General features: G+C 40.8%; 1 protein-coding gene across 2 annotated transcripts in view; it reads left to right on the top strand.

The window, feature by feature from the left end:
• Positions 1 to 12,757, top strand: part of SLC25A47 (solute carrier family 25 member 47) — a 36,886-nt gene extending 24,129 nt beyond the window's left edge. For both annotated transcript variants that reach the window (XM_043983040.1, XM_043983038.1), the window contains one exon: positions 12,521 to 12,757. In XM_043983040.1, the coding sequence (XP_043838975.1) occupies positions 12,521 to 12,533 (13 nt within the window). In that variant the 3' untranslated portion in view covers positions 12,534 to 12,757. The remainder of the gene's footprint in view (positions 1 to 12,520) is intronic.
• Positions 12,758 to 20,089: the final 7,332 nt, after the last annotated feature.

Genomic DNA, 20,089 nt, shown 5'->3' with positions numbered 1-20,089 from the left:
GGGCAAGTCACAGCCTTCCTTGCCCCACAAAAAACCCCCCAAAACTTAGATGCTCTACCATTTGGTGCATATATGTTAAATATTGATATGACTTCATTGTCTATGGTACCTTTAGGCATGATATAGTTTCCTTCTTTATCTCTTGTAATGTTCTATTTTTGCTTTTGCTTTGTCTGAAATCATGATTGCTACCCCTGCTTTCTTTGATTCAGCTAAAGCATAATAGCTTATGTGTACCCTGTGTGTATCTCTCTGCTTCAGATGTGTTTCTTGTAAACAACATATTGTAGGATTTGGGGTTTTAATTCATTCTGCTATCTGCTTCCATTTAATGGGTGAGTTCATCCCATTCACATTTATAGTTATGATGACTAACTTTATTTCCCTCCATGCTATTTTTCACCTGTTTATCCCTCCCACTCTTATTCCTACCTTTTTCCTCCTCACAAGTGTTTTATTTTTGATCACTTTTCCCAATATCTCCTCCCTTGTATCAGTCCCCCCTCCCCCTTCTATTATCCCTGTTCCTTTTTTTAACTTCCTTATAAGGTAAGATAGATTTCTATATCCAACTGGGTATATATGTTATTCCCTCTCTGAACCAACTTTTATGAGAATAAGGCTTAATCTTTGCCTGCCACACTTCCTGTCCTCCATATTTCCCTCCATTATAATAGTTCTTTCATGCCTCTTTTTTTTTTTTTGTGGGACAATTTACCCCATTCAATTTCCCTTCTCCTTCCATGCAATTTCTTTCTTAACCCTTTATTTGGGGGGGGGGGGGTGTTGTCACATCAATGTCACCTAATAACCACATTCTCAGTCTACATATAGTCCCTCTAATGGCTCTTATAATAAAGTTGCTAAGACTTACAAATATTCGTTTGTCATATAGAAATATAAATAGTTTAACGTTATTGAATTTCTTATAGTTTGTCTATCTTGTTTGTTTCTTTGTTTTTTTACCTTTTTATGTTTCCCTTGAGTTTTGTATTTGGAGGTCAAGTATTTTATTCAACTCTGGCCTTTTAATAAGAAATATTTGAAAGTTTTCTATTTCATTAAAAATCCATTTCCCCCTCCCCCCAAAAGATTATATTCAGTTTTGCTGGGTAGATGATTCTTGGTTGTAAACCTAACTCCTTTGTCTTCTGGTGTATCATCTTCCAAGCCCTGCAGTTCTTTGATGTAGAAGCTGCCAAATCCTGTGTAATTTTGACTAATTCCATGATATTTGAATTGTTTCTTTTTGGCTGCTTGCAATACTTTCTCCTTGTTCTGTGAGCTTTGAAATTTGTCTTTGATCTTCCTGGGAGTTTTCATTTTGGGATCTCTTTCAGGTGGTGATCAGTGGATTCTTTCAATTCCTATTTTGTCCTCTAGTTCTAATATATCAGGGTAGTTTTCTTTGATAATTTCTTGAAATATATTGTCCAGGCCTTTTTTTGGGAGGGGGTGGGGCATGGTTTTCAGGTCGTCCAATAATTCTTGTATTATCTCTCCTCGATATATTTTCTTTCTTTCTTTTTGTTTTTTTGTTTGTTTTTTTTGGTGAGGCAATTGGGGTTAAGTGACTTGCCCAAAGTCACACAGCTAGTAAGTGTTAAGTGTCTGGGGCTGGATTTGAACTCAGGTTCTCCTGAGTCCAGGGCCAGTGCTCTATCCACTGTGCCACCTAGCTGCTCTTCTTTTTTCCCCCTGGATCTATCTAGATCAGTTGTTTTTCCAATGAAAAATTTCACATTTTCTTCCATTTTAAAATTTTAAAAATTTTGTTCTATTGTATCTTGATGTCTCATAGAGCAATTAGTTTCTATTTGTTCAATTCTAATTGCCTTTCAGACATTTCAAACTAGATGTCCAATAGACACCTTAAATTCCCTATGTCCAAAACAGAACTCATTTCCCTCTTAATTTTCCCCCTAAACTCTTCCTACCTCCTATCTTCCCTATTATTATACAGGGGAACACTATCTTCCCAGTGTCCCAGGCTGACAGCCTAGGAGTCATGCTGGATTCCTATCTCTCCAGGCCATATCTAATCTGTTGCCAAAGCCTGTGAATTTCAACTTAGCAACATCTCTCAAATAAGCCCCCTTTCCCCTCTGAAAGTGCCAGCGCTGTTGTGCAGTCCCTCATCACCTAACACCTTAATTATTGTGATAGCCTATTGGTGGGTATGCCTGCCTCACGTCTCTCCCCACTCCATCCAATTCAGCCACTAAAGTGATTTTCCTGAAAAGCAGTTCCTATCAAGTTGCCCCTTACTCAGTAAACTCCAATGGCTCCTCGTTGCCTCCAGGATCAAATAGAAAATGTTCTGTTTGGCATTCAAAGTCCTTCTAACCTAGCCCCCTCCTACCTTTCCAGTTTTCTTATAGCTTACTTTCTGATCTATAATCTTCAATCCAGTGATACCAGCCTTCTGGCTATTCAACAAAGAAGAGAAAACAGTCCAGGACAGAATCTATGTCTAGAAGACATGATCTGGAGGAGGATCTGTCAAAGGACACAGAGAAGGTGCAGTCAGATAGGTAGGAGGAAAATCAAGAGAGAGGTATTCTGAACACCTAGAGAGAGGAGGGTATCAAGGAGAAGGTGATCAACAGTGTCAAAGGCTGCATAGAGGTCAAGGAGAAGGAGGATTATGAAAAGGCCATTGCAGAAACTAGGTGTAGACCAACATCTCATACCATATACTAAAATAAGGTCAAAATGGGTACATGATTTACACATAGAGTGATTCCATAAGCAAATTAAGAGAGTATGGAATAGTTTATTTGTCAGGTTTATGGACAGGGGAAGAATTTAGGACCAAAGAAGATATGGAGAGCATTAAAAATGGTAAAGTAGATATATATTATATAAAATTTAAAGGATTTTGCACAAACAAAACCAATGCAACCAAAATTATAAGGAAAGCAGAAAACTGGGAAAGAATTTTTGCAACAAATATCTCTGATAAAGACTTCATTTCTCAAATATATAGAGAACTGAGTCAAATTTATAAAAATACTAGTCATTCCCCAATCAATAAACAGTCAAAGGATATGAGCAGGCAGTTTTCAGACAAAGAAATCAAAGTTATCTATGGTCATATGAAAAAATGTTCTGGATCACTATTGATCAGAGAAAAGCAAATTAAAACAATTCTCAAGTATCACCTCACCTATCAGAGTGGCAAATATAACAAAAAAGGAAAATGTTGGATGTTGGAGGGGATTTGGGAAAACTGGGATGCTAATCCCAGTTGGTGAAGTTGTGAACTGATCCAACCATTTTGGAAAGCAACTTAGAACTATGGCCAAAGGACTATCAAACTGTGCATTCCCTTTGATCCAGCAATATCACTGCTAGGTTTATATCCCAAAGACATCCCAAAAAAGAGGAAAGTACCTATTTGTACAAAAATATTTATAGAAGCTCTTTTTGTGATGGCTAAGAATTGGAAATCAAGGGAATGCCCATCAATTGGGAATGGCTAGACATGCTGTGGTATATGATTGTGATGGAATATTATGGTGCTATAAGAAATGACAAGCAGGATAATTTCAGAAAGGCCTGGGAAAGATTTATATGAACTGATGTATAATGAAGTGAGCAGAATAAGGACAACATTGTGCAGTGACAGCATTATTGTTCTATGAGCAATTGTGAATGACTTAACTACTCCCAGCAATATAATGATCCAAGACAATCCCAAAGGACTATTGATGAAACATACGATCCACCTCCAAATGAAAGAACTGATATTGATTGAACTCAGACAGAAGCATGCTATTTTCCACTTTCTTTCATTTTTTCTTTTATTCAAATTTTCTTATACAAAATTACTAATATGGTAGTGTTTTACATAATTGTGTGTGTATGATCTATATCTGATGGCTTACTGCCTCAAGGAATGGGGAGAGGAGGGAGGGATAGAATTTGGAACTCAAAAATATAAATAAAAATGTTTATCACATATGAAAAAAGAAAAGGTCATTGGATTTGGCGACTAAGAGATCATTAGTCACTATGGAATGATAAGATCAAAAGCCAGATAGCAAAAGGTTAAGAAGAGAGCAAGAGGAGAGAAAGTAGAAGCAGCTACTATAGACAGCCTTTCAAAGAGTTTGGCTGCAAAGGGCAGAAGAGATATAGGAGGACAGTGGGGAATGAAAGGGTCCAATGAGGGTAGGTTTTTTTTTTTTTTCAGGATGGGAGAGACAAGGGCATGTTTATAGGCAGTAGGAAATGAACCAGTAGAGAGGGACAGATTGAGAAGAAGTGAAAGAATGGAGATGATAAAGGGGAAAATCTGCTGGAGTAGAAGGGATCACTTGAATAAAGAGAGGGGTTAGCCTTGCCAGGGAATAAGGCCACTTCATCACGTGAGATGGGCAGAAGGCATCTGAGTGATAGGGGACAAGGAAAAGGAGAGAGGAAGGAACTCATGGCAAATGGCCTCAGTTTTTTCTATAAAATAAGAGGCAAGATTCTCTGACTGTTTCCTCATCTGTAAAATTAAGAAGGCAGACTCAATGTCCTCATGGGTTTCTTTCATCTCTAAATCTGTGGTCCTAGGATGCCGTGTTCCATTTGGCCCCAGAGGGCAGAACTAGGAACAATGGGTAAAAATGATAGGGAGGCTATTTTTAGCTCTACAGAAACAAATCATCTTGGCAATTAGAACTGTCCAATAATACACCGGGCAGCCTCAGAGATGGGGATGATGATGATAACAACTGAAGCTTAGATAGTGCTTTAAGATTTGCAAAGCACTTTTCTCCACACCTCAGTTAGGTAGGTACTAAAAGCATCTATCTCTATTTTACCATAGAAGAAAGTGAGGGTAGGAGATGTTGAGTGACTGACCTAAGGTCAAACAACAGTTGGAACGACTTGGATATGAATCCAGGTCTCCTAAATCTAAGTTCTTTAGTCTTTCTATGACAGCACATTAATACAGTGAGTTCCCTTGTTGCTCAAGGCTCTGTGGCAATAAATTGAGAATGGAAGATCACCTTTGAGCAGGCCTTGTTGCTGGGATCTCTTCCAACCCTACCATTGATTTTGTGATCTTCCCATGTAGTCAGTGGAGTTTCTGGACCTAGCAACAAAGAAGCCCAGACTTTTCTCCAGATTATAATCAGCAGATACAAAACTACCTGGTGGCTCATTAGGCTCCACATGAGTTTGCTTGGCCAGTTGATCAGTGGACTGAACAGTCTGTCCCCCTATAAAAGCAGCTCCAAATGTCACCCTGTACTAGCAGAGGACACTATCTTTATAGATGACCAATAGATAATGTGTTCTCTCTTTCCACAAACCTGCTCTTCCACTCCTGAGATTAGCGTTGACTAGGTTACAGCCAGACACATACCCCTCTGGTTCTCAGGTATTTCTTGGCAAAGAAATATTGAGGTGCAGTGGAAAGAATTTTGGAGTCAGGAGATCTGGCTTTGAGTCCCTACCATGAGACTTACTAGCTGTGTCACTTCCCTTCTCTAAATCTTAGTTTGCTTTTCTGCAAAATGGATATAACAGTCCTTGTACTTCCTACATTATAGGGTTGTGAAAAATCAAATGAGATAACGCATGCAGAGCTCTGTGCTGGGTATTGGGAAACATATATAGTCTAGATAAGACATGATTTCTGCCCTCCTGAAACTTATTTTCTCTTAGTGCTTTGTCAACAGTCAAGTGTTACAGAAATGGGGCTGTTAAAAATTGGGAAGGGGGCAGCTAGATGGCGCACTGGATAAAGCACTGGCCCTGGATTCAGGAGAACCTGAGTTCAAATCCGGCCTCAGACACTTAACACTTACTAGCTGTGTGACCCTGGGCAAGTCACTTAACCCCAATTGTCTCACCAAAAAAAAAAAAAAATTGGGAAGAAAGTGGGTACCTGTTGATTGGGGAAATGGCTGCCCAAATTGGGGTATAGGAATGACAGGGGACATCATTGTGCTGTAAGAACTGACAGAGATCAAAATACAGAGGCTTGTGAATAGATGTAAAACACACCAACAAAACAGAGAATCAGGAAAGTGAGGACGCTGCCTAAAATAATGTAAGAACAATACTGAAAGGCTGAACTCAGGTTAAATGCAATTGCCAATATTCTGGGGGGCACTGAAATACACCTCAGTCTGATTCAATTCAACAAACATTTATTAAGGGTCTGCCGTGGTCAAGGGGCTTTTATTCTATGGTAGGGATATGGTGACTGATAGAAAACTATGATTGGGAAAAAGCAATCTGTGACTCATGTCTATTGGCTAACAGTATTCAGGAGGGGAATGTAATGGAGGATGCTGGTTACTAGCTTTGTATACATAAGACTGAATAGGTCAGGGGTTTAAATATCTATTTAGAACATTAGGGTATTCCCTAACTGGAGGCATTGAGCAAGGCTGAGAGAATCTCAGTGATATATGTTGTAAAAGTAGAATCACTAAGACTTGTTAAGTGATTGTCCATGGAGGTTGAGGGAGAAGGGAAAGGAAGGAAGAATAGTGATAATTCTAAGGTTGAGAATATGGGTTATTGGAAGGATGGTGGTATCCTCCACAGAAATAGGAAAGTTTAGAAGACTCATGGGTTTGGTGGGAGAGAGGAAGGAGGACTGTTGCTTTCATTCATTTCTGACTTTCTAACAAAGATCTTGATAAAGATACTGGAGTAGTTTGCCATTTCCTTCTCCAGCTCATTTTTCAGGTGAGGAAACTGAGGCAAACAGGGTTAAGTGACTTGCTCAGGGTCACAGAGTTAGTGTCTGAGACCAGATTTGAACTCAGGGATATGAGTCTTTCTTCAGGCCTGGCAGTCTCTGCACTCTATTACCTAGCTGCCAAATGTGTACACTGACTGATAGATGAGGTCACTGCACCCTTTGGTTTTGCTTACCTGTTTCTCTGTTACAAGAAGTATGGGAAAGTTCTAAGAGAGTTGGGAAAGTTGGAGAAGGGGGTACATGAGGACATCAAATTTGTAAAAAAAAAAATCTGGATCTGTGAAAGATTCCCTTTACCAATGTGATTTAATAACTGCTCGGAAACATAGCTTTAGGGAGTTTTCTGGGGCTCCCAGAGGTTGTGACTTGTCCAGAATCACACAGACAGGGTTTCAATTCAGGTCTCATATACTCAAAGACTGGCTCTTAGATACCTATGAACTTGGCTGCCTCTTAGGAAGTGATTGTGTGTAAAAAACAAAAGATATCCCCAATATAAAATTACAAAAATGTTTATTTAGAAAAAGAAAAACTTGCTGAGCTTAAGCAGGTTCCAGAGACTGCAGTCTGAAAAGACAATGTGTGTTTCTTTTGGGGGGCTACAAGTTCCCAATAATAGGATGGATTTCTACTATACTGGAAGTTTTAAACTGAGCACTGGGGCAGGAGAGGAGCCATTTGTTTTGGAAACTAACCTTGAGAGGTGATGACGCAGCTAGAGTTCTCTCTTCTGTTTGCCGTTCTGTTAATTAAAAAAAACATTCTAGAGAAGAGGCATGTGAAGGGAAAGGACTGATAAGGTGGGCTCTTGGCACTCCTGGAGATCAGCCAAAGCACAATGAAGGCTCAACTCCCCTTTCCTCTATCCCCTATGCTTGTAATAAGTTTGTGTGTCTCTTTACATGATTTATCCCCCTGATTTCTTTGAGCTTTTTCTAATTCTTGATTTTTGTCTCATCTCAACCTGGATATCCTATAAACATCCTAAACTGAACAAGTTTACTGAACTCGTTATCTTTCCCCCAGGCCTTCCTCTCTTCCTAATTTTCTTAGGGTCGTGCAAGACATCCTCCTATCCTGGGGCAGCTAGGTGGTGAAGTGGACAAAGCACCGGCCCTGGATTCAGGAGGACCTGAGCTCAAATCCGGCCTCAGACACTTAACACTTACTAGCTGTGTGACCCTGGGCAAGTCACTTAACCCCAATTGACTCACCAAAAAAACAACAACAAACCTTCATAACCTGGTCCCCTCTTGCTTTTCTCCCCTCCACGTACACTGTGATCCTGCCACCCCAGACTCCTTTTGCATAAGACATTCCATCTCCTGACTCTGGGCATGTTCATTGGCTGGCCCCTGTGCCTGGTATTCTCTCCCTCCTCATCCCTATTGCCCAACTTCTCTGGCTTCACTCAAGTCCCAGATAAAATCTCACCTTCTACAAGAAACCTTTTCTGATCCTCCTTAATGTTAGTGCCTGCCCTCGGTTGATTATGTCCTATATATATCTTGTTTGTATATAGCTGTTTGCCTATTGTCTCTAGATTGTGAGCTCTTTGAGAGCAGGAACTGTTGTTGTTATTATTTTTAATTTTTTTTTTTTTTGGTGAGGCAATTGGGGTTAAGTGACTTGACCAGAGTCACACAGCTAGTAAGTGTCAAGTGTCTGAGGCCAAATTTGAACTCAGGTCCTCCTGAATCCAGGGCCAGTGCTCTATCCATTGCGCCACCTAGCTGCCCCGTTGTTATTATTTTTAAACTTTCTTTGTATCCCCTGTGTATAGTGTCTGCCATATAGTAAGCCTGTAATAGTAAGCATATTAATTGTATAGTATAGTATAGTATAGTATAGTATTATAGTGAGCATAAAAGTAAGTATATAATAAATGCTTGCTGATTGACAGAAAACTTTGGGAAAAAACAATCTGTGATTCATGTCTGTTAGTTAATAGTATTGAGGAGGGGAGTGCAATGGAGGATGCCAGTTAATAGCTTTGTATACATAGGACTGAATAGGTCGGGGTGGGGAGTTAAATGTCTATCTAGAACATTAAGGTATTCCCTAACTGGATGTATAGAACAAGGCTGAGAGAATCTCAATGATTTATAAACAGTTCTTCTAAGCTCCTAAATGGCAGAGGAAGAAGAACCAAATAACTTAGGACTATGTCCCTAAGGTAATTGGTAAGCCACAGACAAGTGGCTTATATACACAGGTGTCTCAGTAAAACTCTGATCACTAAGGTAAGGGAGAGTATAGTATAGTAAAGAAAGGGAAAGTCACATCTCCTAGGTCACCCAATAGGAAGAGAAAGTTGTGGTTTGGGAAGAATCTGCCCTATCCACATTCTTCCGGTGAGCAGGAAATCTCTGCAGAAAGTCAAATCTTGCTTTGCAGCATCATCTGCTGGTCATGATATTATATAAGGTCAGGAAGCTTTTCTGTTTCCTACTGACTACTGAATAAAGTATAAACTCATTCTGGCATTGAAAGCCTTCCACAATCTGTTCCCAATATTCCTGTCTAGCTCTATCTCATACAACTACGGTAGCAGTGTGATTTAGTGGCAAGTATTGTACTTGGAGTAAAAAATGATCTGGGTTCTGCTTGAAGAAAAACATATTAATACAAATACTGTACTCTTTTTTTTTCCAAATTAAGTAACAGCTCTATTAGACTGAGTGTGATCATTTTTACATTTAAATGGAGAGATGTATGTAAAAAGTCTTTATTTAGGTTTTGAAATGGAAACATTTCAAATATGAAAATTCAAATGTAAAGCAGCATATATATTAGATATATTTTCCAATGACTGACCAATTCAATGATGAAATAAATATTTATCTAAACTCTGGGAAAAAATTTAAACAGTATTGCTTTGTTATAGTAGACAATTTATCTTATAAATCATTATACATGACTAATGTGGAAATATGTTTAGTGTGATTGTACTTGTATAACCTATATAAGATTGCTTGCCATCCTGTGGAGGAGGGAGAGAGCAAAATTTGGAACTCAAAATCTTATTTAAAAATCAATGTTGAGGGGGGCAGCTAGGTGGCGCAGTGGATAAAGCACTGGCCCTGGATTCAGGAGTACCTGAGTTCAAATCCAGCCTCAGACACTTGACATTTACTAGCTGTGTGACCCTGGGCAAGTCACTTAACCCTCATTGCCCCGCAAAAAAAAAAACCAAAAACCAAACCAAACCAAAAATCAATGTTGAAAGCTATCTTTACATATGATTGGGGAGAATACTATTTACTAAAAAAGTTATGCATTTGCCCCCCCCAAAGAATACTTAAGTACAAATGTATGCAAAAAATCCTTATGAATATTTTAATGAGCTTAATACATGATATAAAATTCAACTTTACAACAAGTCGGCAAATATGAGCATTTTGTTTTTGGACTGTGTGGATAATATTGCTCAGTTTGCCACTTTTTTTTTTTTTTGCAGGGCAATGGGGGTTAAGTGAATTGCCCAAGGTCACACAGCTAGTAAGTGTCAAGTGTCTGAGGCTGGATTTGAACTCAGGTACTCCTGAATCCAGGGCTGGTGCTCTATCCACTGCGCCACCTAGCTGCCCCCTAGGTTTGCCACTTTTAAGGCAAAATGGAATTCCTCATTCGGAGCCCCCCAAATGTAGGGAGACCTTAAAAAATGTAGCATAAGTACTTCTTCACACTGCCTTTAGAAGTCTAGTTTGTGCAGAGATGTTTCCACTAGATTCACAGAGTGTACTTTAGAAGGAGGGACTCTTCATTCGACCAACTGTTGGATAGCCTTCAATTCCTTAACAGGTTTCCACTTCTGTTTAATTGTGAAAAGCTTTTGAGGCTCGTAAGGATTCACATTTCCCCATGGTTCTGGATTTGTCTTTCTGTTAATGATCACATCAGTTTTGAAAAGGGAATAGATGGACATGGACAGCAATACTCAGAAATGTGGTCAAAGGAATAAGTTCTTTCTTTTTCTTCATGAGTTGTAAGAGGTTCATGACTGAGACTTTGGGGCTGGCAGTCTGGTATTTGGGTGAGTCTTGCTAAAGCTGAGAACTGTATACTCTATTTTTTTTTTAAGGCTCAAGCCTGACAGAAGCAAATTTATTCAATTTGGCATAATTTGTATTCAAATCTTTTCTAGCCTGAAGAGAGATTCTAACTGGCATGGCCTCTTATGCCCTCTGACAATACTCTCTAGCCGCAGACAGTTTCAGGTAACTAGGGGATCTCTAGATGAGCAGCCCAGTAGATAGAGGGCCAGGCCCGGAGTCAGGAAGACGAGTTTAAATTTGGTCCCAAATGGGGTCATGCAGGGTCAGAAAACAACAAGAAGGACCTGAGTTCAAATCTCATCTCAGACACTTACTAGCTGTGTGACCCCCCAGAGCCATCTCCAGTCATCCTAATATATATCCTGACCCTGGACCCAGATGGCTCTGGAGGATAGTGAGGCTGGTGACGTTTCACAGCCCTTCCTCACTTAAATCCAATTCACTGCAAGTGACATCACCTCCTGATGTCACAGTCCTCTTCCAGAACAAAGGACAAGCGCCACCAACCAACCAACCAACTGTTCATGACCGTATTTGGGTTTTTTTTTTTGGCAAAGATACTGGAATGGTTTGCCATTTCCTTCTCCAGCTCATTTTACAGATGAAGAAACTGAGAATAGGGTTAAGTAACTTTTCAGCTCCCTTTATGTGTTGTCTTCCTCCACCTTTTCTAGGGGCTTCTCCAATTCTGGAAAGGGCCTTAGGTTGGGGGAAATTATTATTTCTTAATATTTATTTTTACTAGAAAGGAGATTTTTAGGATACTTCTGCAGTTCAAAATCTTAGCTCTGTCATGAGTTGTGTGACCATGAACAAGTCACTTGAGTGAGTCTTAATTTCCTCATCTGTAAAATGGGGTTCATACTACCTGTACTGTTTATGGCACTGGGTTGTTAATGAGGATCAGATGTAATATATGTATGTAGCTATGAAATGTCAGTTGTCCTATAATGAACTCCCCTTCTTAAATCATTCAAGCTAGATCACACTCAGATTCTCGTGTTGACTTTTCCCCATCTCTGTGGCTTTGTTCATCACATCTCCCAATCCTGGAACATGTACTTTACCACCCCTCCCTCACTTTCCCCAGCTCCTATCTCTATTTGTTTAAGCTTTTCCTTTCAAGCTTCCACTCCAAAGATCCCTCCACTCAAGCACCCTTCCTATCAACAGTGATCTCTCCTCCAAGCATTTATCTCAGTCCACTTTGAATCATGTTTATTTGCACATTGGTCCTTCATCTTTAACATCCCCTCCCCCCCAAACAACTGATAAGTTTCTTAAAAGCTGGGCCCTTGCCCTATCCATCCGTGTCATCATCACAAGTTACAAGATTTTGCCCCAGAGTAGACAAGTAATACATATTTGTGGAAATGCATTTGTGGTGGAATCCCATTTATAGTGCCTGGGCCACAGATACAGTTTATAATGGGGCTTCTTAAACTTTTTCCACATGATCCCTTTTTGCCTGAGAAATTTTTACATGACTCGGGGTATATACGTATAGAAAATAAATATATAAATCAAACATTTACTGCCAACTTTTTGCGACTCCCCCCCCCCCACACACACTTACACAACCTCACAGGGTCTTGTCCCACAGTTTAAGAACCTTTGGTTTATAGAATTACTTTTGATCTCTCTCCCTGAGGGTCTTCCATAAAGCGGATAATTACATGATTTCTATCTTCAGTATAAAACATCATTCATCTGCTTTCAACTTGCCATCATTCCTGTTTTCTAGTTCTCATCCCTGACCTCCCTGACTAGCTCACAGCAGCCCACTTGTGGGGTGCTGGGAAGGGTCCTGGATTTGGAGTGAAGAGAATGGATTTCAAGCCCGGATTCTGCTGCATACCACCAGGGTCTGAGATAAATCATTTAACTTCTTGGGCCTCGGTTTCCTCAGAATGAAGAGACTGGCCTTTATGTTCTCTAAGACCCCTATAATATATCCATAAAATAAAGGATCTGGAAAAGGTCTCTTGTGCGTCTGATTTTCTGTTCCTCTGATGAACTTGAGTCATGGCACAAGCCCGGTAACCTGGGACACATCTTTCCTTTTCTCTGGCTCTGTACTAAGGGAAAAATAAATCCTGCCCTGCCTACCTCAAAAGGTTGTCCTGGGGATTAAAGGAGATAAATGTGTAAAGTGCTTGGTTAAGTGGTATAAATAGCAGCAGTTATGATCATTAGAGAAAGGGTGCTGGGTTACTATGGGTCAGCATTGAGTTTCCTGTTAATGAACTATACATATGCTTCTTCAGCAAGACTGAGGCCTCCAAAAATAATATCTGCCCAGAGGGTAATTGCCCTTGAACTCCTGTATTGGGGTTTAGCATGTTCTAAACCCAGAGCTGGGTTTGTTGTGATTTCCGTTCCCCGCCCCCCCCTCTGTTTCAGATACATTTTCTAAAGTCCCACCAGTAATCAAGAGGATGAAATCTGGCCTCTGCTTCAGACACTTATTAGCTGTGTGCTGTGTGACGCTGGGCAAATCATTTAACTTCCTTTTTTTTTTTTTTTTTTGGTGTGGGGCAATGTGGGTTAAGTGACTTGCCCAGGGTCACATAGCTAGTAAGTGTCAAGTGTCTGAAGTTGGATTTGAACTCAAGTCTTTCTGAGTCCAGGGCCGGAGCTTCATCCACTATAAAAGAATAAAAGAAAGAAAGTGAAATAGCTGCTATCTTCAGAACTAATCAAACCTGGGGGTAAAAGGCGTTTTATAAAATTTGAATGAGATGCAATAGTGGATGGAGTTCTAGCATTGGATTCAAAAAGACTTTCATTCAAGTCCAGCCTCTGATAGATATCACCTGTATGACCTCAGGCAAGTCACGTTAGCCTCTAAGTGACCCAGGCAACTCACTAAAATGAGTTAATAATAATAATTAACATGCACATAGCATTTGAAGGTATACAAGCTCTACATATATCTTATTTATTATTATTATTATTTTTTGCGGGACAATGAGGGTTAAGTGACTTGCCCGAGATCACACAGCTAGTGTTTAAGGCTGGATTTTGATATGGGGAAACCGACAGGAGAAAGCACATGGGTCCTTAGGATTCCTCTGTAAAGAATTACACTCTCGCACAAGACCTAATCAGGAATAAGAGAACAGGTTTATTGGGGTACAAGAGAAACCGGCCGGGAGGAAGGTTTTGCCAGAACAAAACGCTTTCCCCCCCACAATTGACTTGTGGGGTGCCATTTTATAAGGGTTTAGATGGGGGGTGGGTAAGAGTCTCTTATTGGGTGAGGGGCTGGTGGTCTTCCCGAGTTGCGCTGTGGTAGGAAGAATCCCTCGTGAGAGATCTGGTGGTGGGTGTCAACTTTGTCCTGATGGGTCTAAGCAGTCTGCTGATGGGTGGTTCCAGGTGGTCTTCTCCTGGATTACCTCATCCAGATGCTTAGGAGGACTGGAATGTGGGGTGATGGTCCTGGAGCATGCTCAGTTCAATCTGTGCCACTTATCTCCGTTAGGTGGGTGTGTGTGTCCTTGATTGTGTTCAAGGAGAGGCCTACTTGATTTCAAGGGAAAACCCCTGAGGTTTCAAGGAAAAAGTTCCTTGAACCCCCCAGAGAATTGTTGGGGTGACCAGGGCCCATAATCCTCCCATGACAATTTGAACTCAGGTCCTCCTGACTCCAGGGCCAGTGCTTCATCTACTGTGCCACCTAGGTGCCCCCATATCCTATGTGGTAGGTGCTATTATGATTTCCATTTTACAGATGAGGAAACTGAGGGTAAGAAAGCGTGACTTGGTCAGGATCATATGGCCAATAAGTGTCTGAAGTAGAGTTTGAGTCCTGGTTTTCATCTCTCAAGTCTAGGACTCTATCTACCATGCTGCCCCCCCCCCCAGTTACAGATTGATCACAATCAAGGATTTGGAGGGTATTTTCACAACATGAGTTCTCCACAATGATGAAATCACAAGTCCAGATAAGAATTTTTTAAAAAATTAAGTCCTCTAATTCAGACACAAGCCTTGTTCTGGATCCTTTTAGAGGCTGTGAATATTGTACTAATTTCTGAAGAAATAATAGAATCCCTGCAGATTGACACAAATTACTAATGTGAGATGTCTATTGACTCTGAAGATTATGCCCTAATTGGGAAAAGTGCTGCTGGAGATTTGACTAGCAATTTTGGCACCCAGGGCAAGCAGCAAGAAGCATGTCCTTCAATCAGTTTTCTAAGACAAATTTATTTGCAGGAAGGGGAGACCCTGGACACCTCTCCATGGGGAGAAGGGGAAGAGACTGAGATCTAAGGATTCCAAGAGGCCTCCTAGGGTGGGGACTAAGAGGAAGGAGGTTACCTGGGGCGTCCAGAGTGAGTGGGAGGAAGATTGCCCATCTAGTAACTTCCTTTTTTAACTAATTATTTTTGCTCACAAGGTGCGAAATTCCCTTGTTTCTATGGGGTGGAAAGAGTGCAAATGTTGTCAGCATTCTTTACATTTCAGTACCTGGAGGCAAAACCCTGATCTCCTGCCCAGTTAAGATTCTGGCTGCTTGGATTAATGATGCTGAGAAGGAAAACAAGACTCATCATTCTCACTGAAAGGACTGAAGGAATCTCTAAGACAAACTGTACCTGGATAAGAATCCTGAGAACTACAGAATTTACTGAGAACTGATTCCCCACCCTGTCCCCTTTCTCAGACAAATGAATGCCTGGGGCTGACTGTCTTTGTCATTTCCAGACTCTGGATGGATTTATGGACCTTCCCCCAAGCAACTTATCCCCTCCCAATGTTCCCCACCTTACTCCCGGGACTTTAAGTTATTATGTAAAAAGGGTCCACCTACATTAAGTAGTTTCTATTCAGAGTGAGTAACACCTATACTTAACTTAGGAGCAGTTCTATTATTTCTTTTGTCAAAGGTTCATTTACATTAAGTAGCTATTATGTCACTCTGGAGCAATCTTTTGGTTCCCTTTTTGTTCTGTTACCCCATTAAAAACACTGTCCTCTGTTCCCATCTTTGGGTATTCCTAGCTTCTGAGCTTTGCGATACCAGGAGCTATAGTTCCTCTGCCCCGATTAAAGACCTTATTTCTCCTATATTGATTGTTTCCTTAATTTCCAGGTTAACAATCCTTGCTACAAAATTCTCACCTGTGAGCATCTAGCTTGCACTTGAAGATCTTGAGTGACAGGGAACCTCAGTAGGCCTTGGTTTCTCCATCTGTAAAATGAATAGGCTGTATTGGTTGGTTGCTGAGGTCCCATCCAGCTCTAGACCTATGATTCTATGCTCTGTGAATTCTCTGTCATGATAATGATTACAGTTCACATATCCATAGTGCTTCGAAGATCAAGAAACTTGTTTTAACCAATTCTGTGAGAGAGATAATGAAAGTATGATTATAGGCACTTCACTGATGAGGGAACTGAGTATGGGACAAAGGAAATGGCTTGCTCAAGGTCACAGAGCTAGGAGGTGGTGGGATCAGATTCAAATTCCTTAAGTGCTCTGGGAACTATCTCCAATGCCTCTCATATCTCATATTTATAAAGCTCTTTAATGGACATTATTTCATTGTTCTCAAGACTCTGTAAAGTAGACAGTTTAAGTCCATTTTATAGATGAGAAAATCAAGGCTTCAAAAGGAAAAATGAATTGTGAGTTCCCAGGGTAAGTAAACAGCAGAGGCAGGCCTGTAAGTCAGGTGTATCCGGTCTACACATTTAATACTCTTTCTGCTACATCACTGCTCTATTTCCATGATTTAGTCCAGACTCTCATTGACAGGACTGGCAGCTATTTCAAACGATGTTGCTTAGCAATGTAATTTTTGTGATCATGAGGATGTCACTTAGCCTCTCTAAACCTCAGTTTTCTTATCTTTAAGATGGGGATGATAATATTTATTATCAGTTGGTCAGTTAAGCATTTACTCTGTGCCATATGCTAAGGATAATCATGCAAACAGAGACAGAAGACAGTCTCTGGCCTAGAGGAGCTCACAATCTAATTGAGGGAGACAACAAGCAAATATGGACAAACAAGCTCTGTAGAGGATGAATGGAAAATAATTTATAGAGGGAAGGCACTAGAAGTAATAGAGGTTGGGAAAGGCTTCCTGTAGAAAGTGGGATTTTAGTTGTTACTTGAAGAAAGCCAGAGAAGCCAGGATATGAAGATGAGAAGGAAGAGCATTTCAAGCATGGGGACAGCCAAAGGAAATGCCCAGAGCTGAGAGGTGCCATGTTTTTCTCGTTGAACACCAAGGACCACCTGTATTTGGTGAGGTGTAAGGTGTAAGAATACTGGAAAGGTGGGGCAGCTAGGTGGCGCAGTGGATAGAGCACTGGCCCTGGATTCAGGAGGACCTGAGTTCAAATCCGGCCTCAGACACTTGACACTTACTAGCTGTGTGACCCTGGGCAGGTCACTTAACCCCCATTGCCCTGCAAAACCAAAACAAAACAAAACAAAAAATAGGTGAGGCAATAGGGGCAGCTAGGTGGCGCAGTGGTTAGAGCACTGGCCCTGGAGTCAGGAGGACCTGAGTTCAGGTACAGCCTCAGACACTTAACACTTACTAGCTGTGTGACTGACCCCGGGCAAGTCACTTAACCCCAGTTGCCTGAGTTGTGTCTGAGGCTGTACCTGAACTCAGGTCCTCCTGACTCCAGGGCCGGTGCTCTAACCACTGCGCCACCTAGCTGCCCCTCCTAATTACTTTTTGTTTTGTTTTTGCAGGGCAATGGGGGTTAAGTGACTTGCCCAGGGTCACACAGCTAGTAAGTGTCAAGTGTCTGAGGCCGTATTTGAACTCAGATACTCCTGAGTCCAGGGCCGGTGCTTTATCCACTGCGCCACCTAGCCGCCCCCTAATTACTTTTTAAATACTTTTTTTTTTTTTTGCGGGGCAATTGGGGTTAAGTGACTTGCGCAGGGTCACACAACTAGTAAGTATTAAGTGTCTGAGGTCAGATTTGAACTCAGGTACTCCTGAATCCAGGGCCAGTGCTCTATCCACTGCGCCATCTAGCTGCCCCCCTCCCAACTACTTTTTAATTTGGCTTGGCCTACTCAGGAGTATTGTGGGCCACAATGCAGTCATGTTTGATACCACTGGCCTATAGCATTGAGAAATTACTAACTTGTCCAGGTTACACGCCATTATATGTATTAGGGGTAGGACTTGAACCCCGGCTTTCTGCTGGTTCTCCATCTACTATGCTAAACTGCTTATCTCCTTAAGGATAACCCTTCCATAATCTCTGATGGTGATAAACTTCTATGTTTCCATAAACAAATCCATGTGACTCAGTCATTCATTTGGGGCTCCCTTTTCAACCAGGCAGGACCTGGATGAAGATGCAGCAGAGTGAGAAAGAGTGGTCAGAAAGGTAAGAGGAAAACCAGGAGAGGAAAGCCTTGAGATGAGAGTATGCTGAAGAGGGTGATCAATAATGTCAGTCTGCAGAGAAGTGAAGAAAGATGAGAATTGAGGAAAAAGCCATTAGATTTGGCAATTAAGAGATGATCGGTAACTTTGGAGAGAGTAATTTCAGTTGATTGATAAGGTTGGAAGTCACAAAGCAGAAGGTTTAGAAGAAAGTAAGAGGAGAGGAAATAGAGGTGTTGATTGTAGATAGATTTCTTGAGGAGTTTTACCTCAAAAGGGAGGAGAGACAAAGGATGGTTGGATCTAGTGAGAGGTTTTTTAAAAATACATTTTTATTTATTTCATTAAATATTTCCCAATTGTATGTACACAAATTTTTAACATTCATTAAAAAAATTTGAGTTCCAAATTCTCTCTTCCTCCCCTCCCCAATGCCTTGAGAAAGATGTTATCAATTATACATATGAAGTCAAGCAAAACATTTCTATATTAGCCATGCTGCAAAAGAACACACACATACACACACACACACACACACGAAAAATAAAGTTAAATATTGCTTGTTACTGTGTATAGTGTACTCCTGGTTCTACTGCTAATGAGAGTTTCTTTTCTTTTCTTTCTTTCTTTTTTGTTTTTTAAGAATGGGGGAGACAGAATATTTGTAGGAAGCAGGGAAATAGCCAGGAGACAGGGAGAGAATGCAAGTTAGTGAGAGAAGGGATGACAAAGCTGGGCAATCTGCTGGACGAGATGAGATGTGGTGGGATCAAGGGCACATCTAGATGGGTTTTCCTTGGGAAGAAGGGTCACCTCTTTGTGTGAGTCAGTGGTGAAGGAAGACACTGTTGGGAAATGCTGAATGATGAAAGATGAGGAGAGAGCTTTGAGGGAATAACCTCCATTTTTCCAGTGAAGTGAGATTAGATTCTCAGCTAAGAGTCTGGCTTGAGATAGTGACATGGGAGGTTTCAGAAGGGATGAAAGGGTTTGGAAAAGCCGTGATAAACTGATTAGGGAGGTATAACAGGAACGCTCTGCTATAGTGAGGACCCATTTGAGATTATGTAATACACTTTAGTAGTAGACTCAGCCATTACATTTGTGTCTGTTTCTCCAGTTCCATTCAGCAGCACATGAATAGGAGTAAAGACAGTACATGGTGGGAGTAATCCAATTGGCACTAGGATAAGGAGGCAAGGGACTTGAGGGTAGGGAGGAGAGTATAGAGGATGGTGTAGGGTTGAACTGGTTCACCAAGGAGCCAAAAGTGGGTAGGGAGGAGCGAGGTCCCAGTAAGGAGGAAGAACATGGTCAAGGGTTACAAGGCAGAAGGGAACATAGAATGATAAAAGATGTCCTGATTAAAGAATTTCAGAATTCATTTCAGAGTTCATCAACTTGGGTTATTATTATAGGATTTAGATTTGGTAGAGACCTTAGAAATCATCAAGAACAAACACTTCATTTTAAACAACAAGGAAACGGAAGCCTAGAGAATAACCAGTCTGAGGTTATTCATGCAAGTAAGAGTATTGGACCAAATATGAAATGTTTTCCATAAGCAAGTTTAATAATTTTAATTTGGCCTCCCTAGAACACTGATTCATGTTTAAAAAATAAACAAACCAAACAAATGACAAAGTAGCCCACACCCAAAAGTGATGGAGAAAAAGCTGCTTCTCTTTGCCTCTGGTTTGAAAGGGAACATATTGTAGTGGTTAGAGTACAAGGAGTCTGGGGCCCTGTGTTCAAATCCTGCCTAAAACATTTATTAGTTGTGCATTGGTGGACAAATCTCTTAACACCTCTGCTCTTTCCTACTCTGTAAAATGATGAGGACAATACTGTTGCAATGAATGTGCTTTGCAAACCTTAAAGCACTATAGAAATGGGAGTTTTTAATTCTTCTTAGAAAGAGAATTGGTGTGCGACTC

This window comes from Dromiciops gliroides, chromosome 2 (genome assembly GCF_019393635.1).
Source record: "Dromiciops gliroides isolate mDroGli1 chromosome 2, mDroGli1.pri, whole genome shotgun sequence".
NCBI lineage: Eukaryota > Metazoa > Chordata > Mammalia > Microbiotheria > Microbiotheriidae > Dromiciops > Dromiciops gliroides.
The sequence above is the reverse complement of the archived record's forward strand: the minus strand, read 5'-3'. Positions and strand labels throughout refer to the sequence as shown.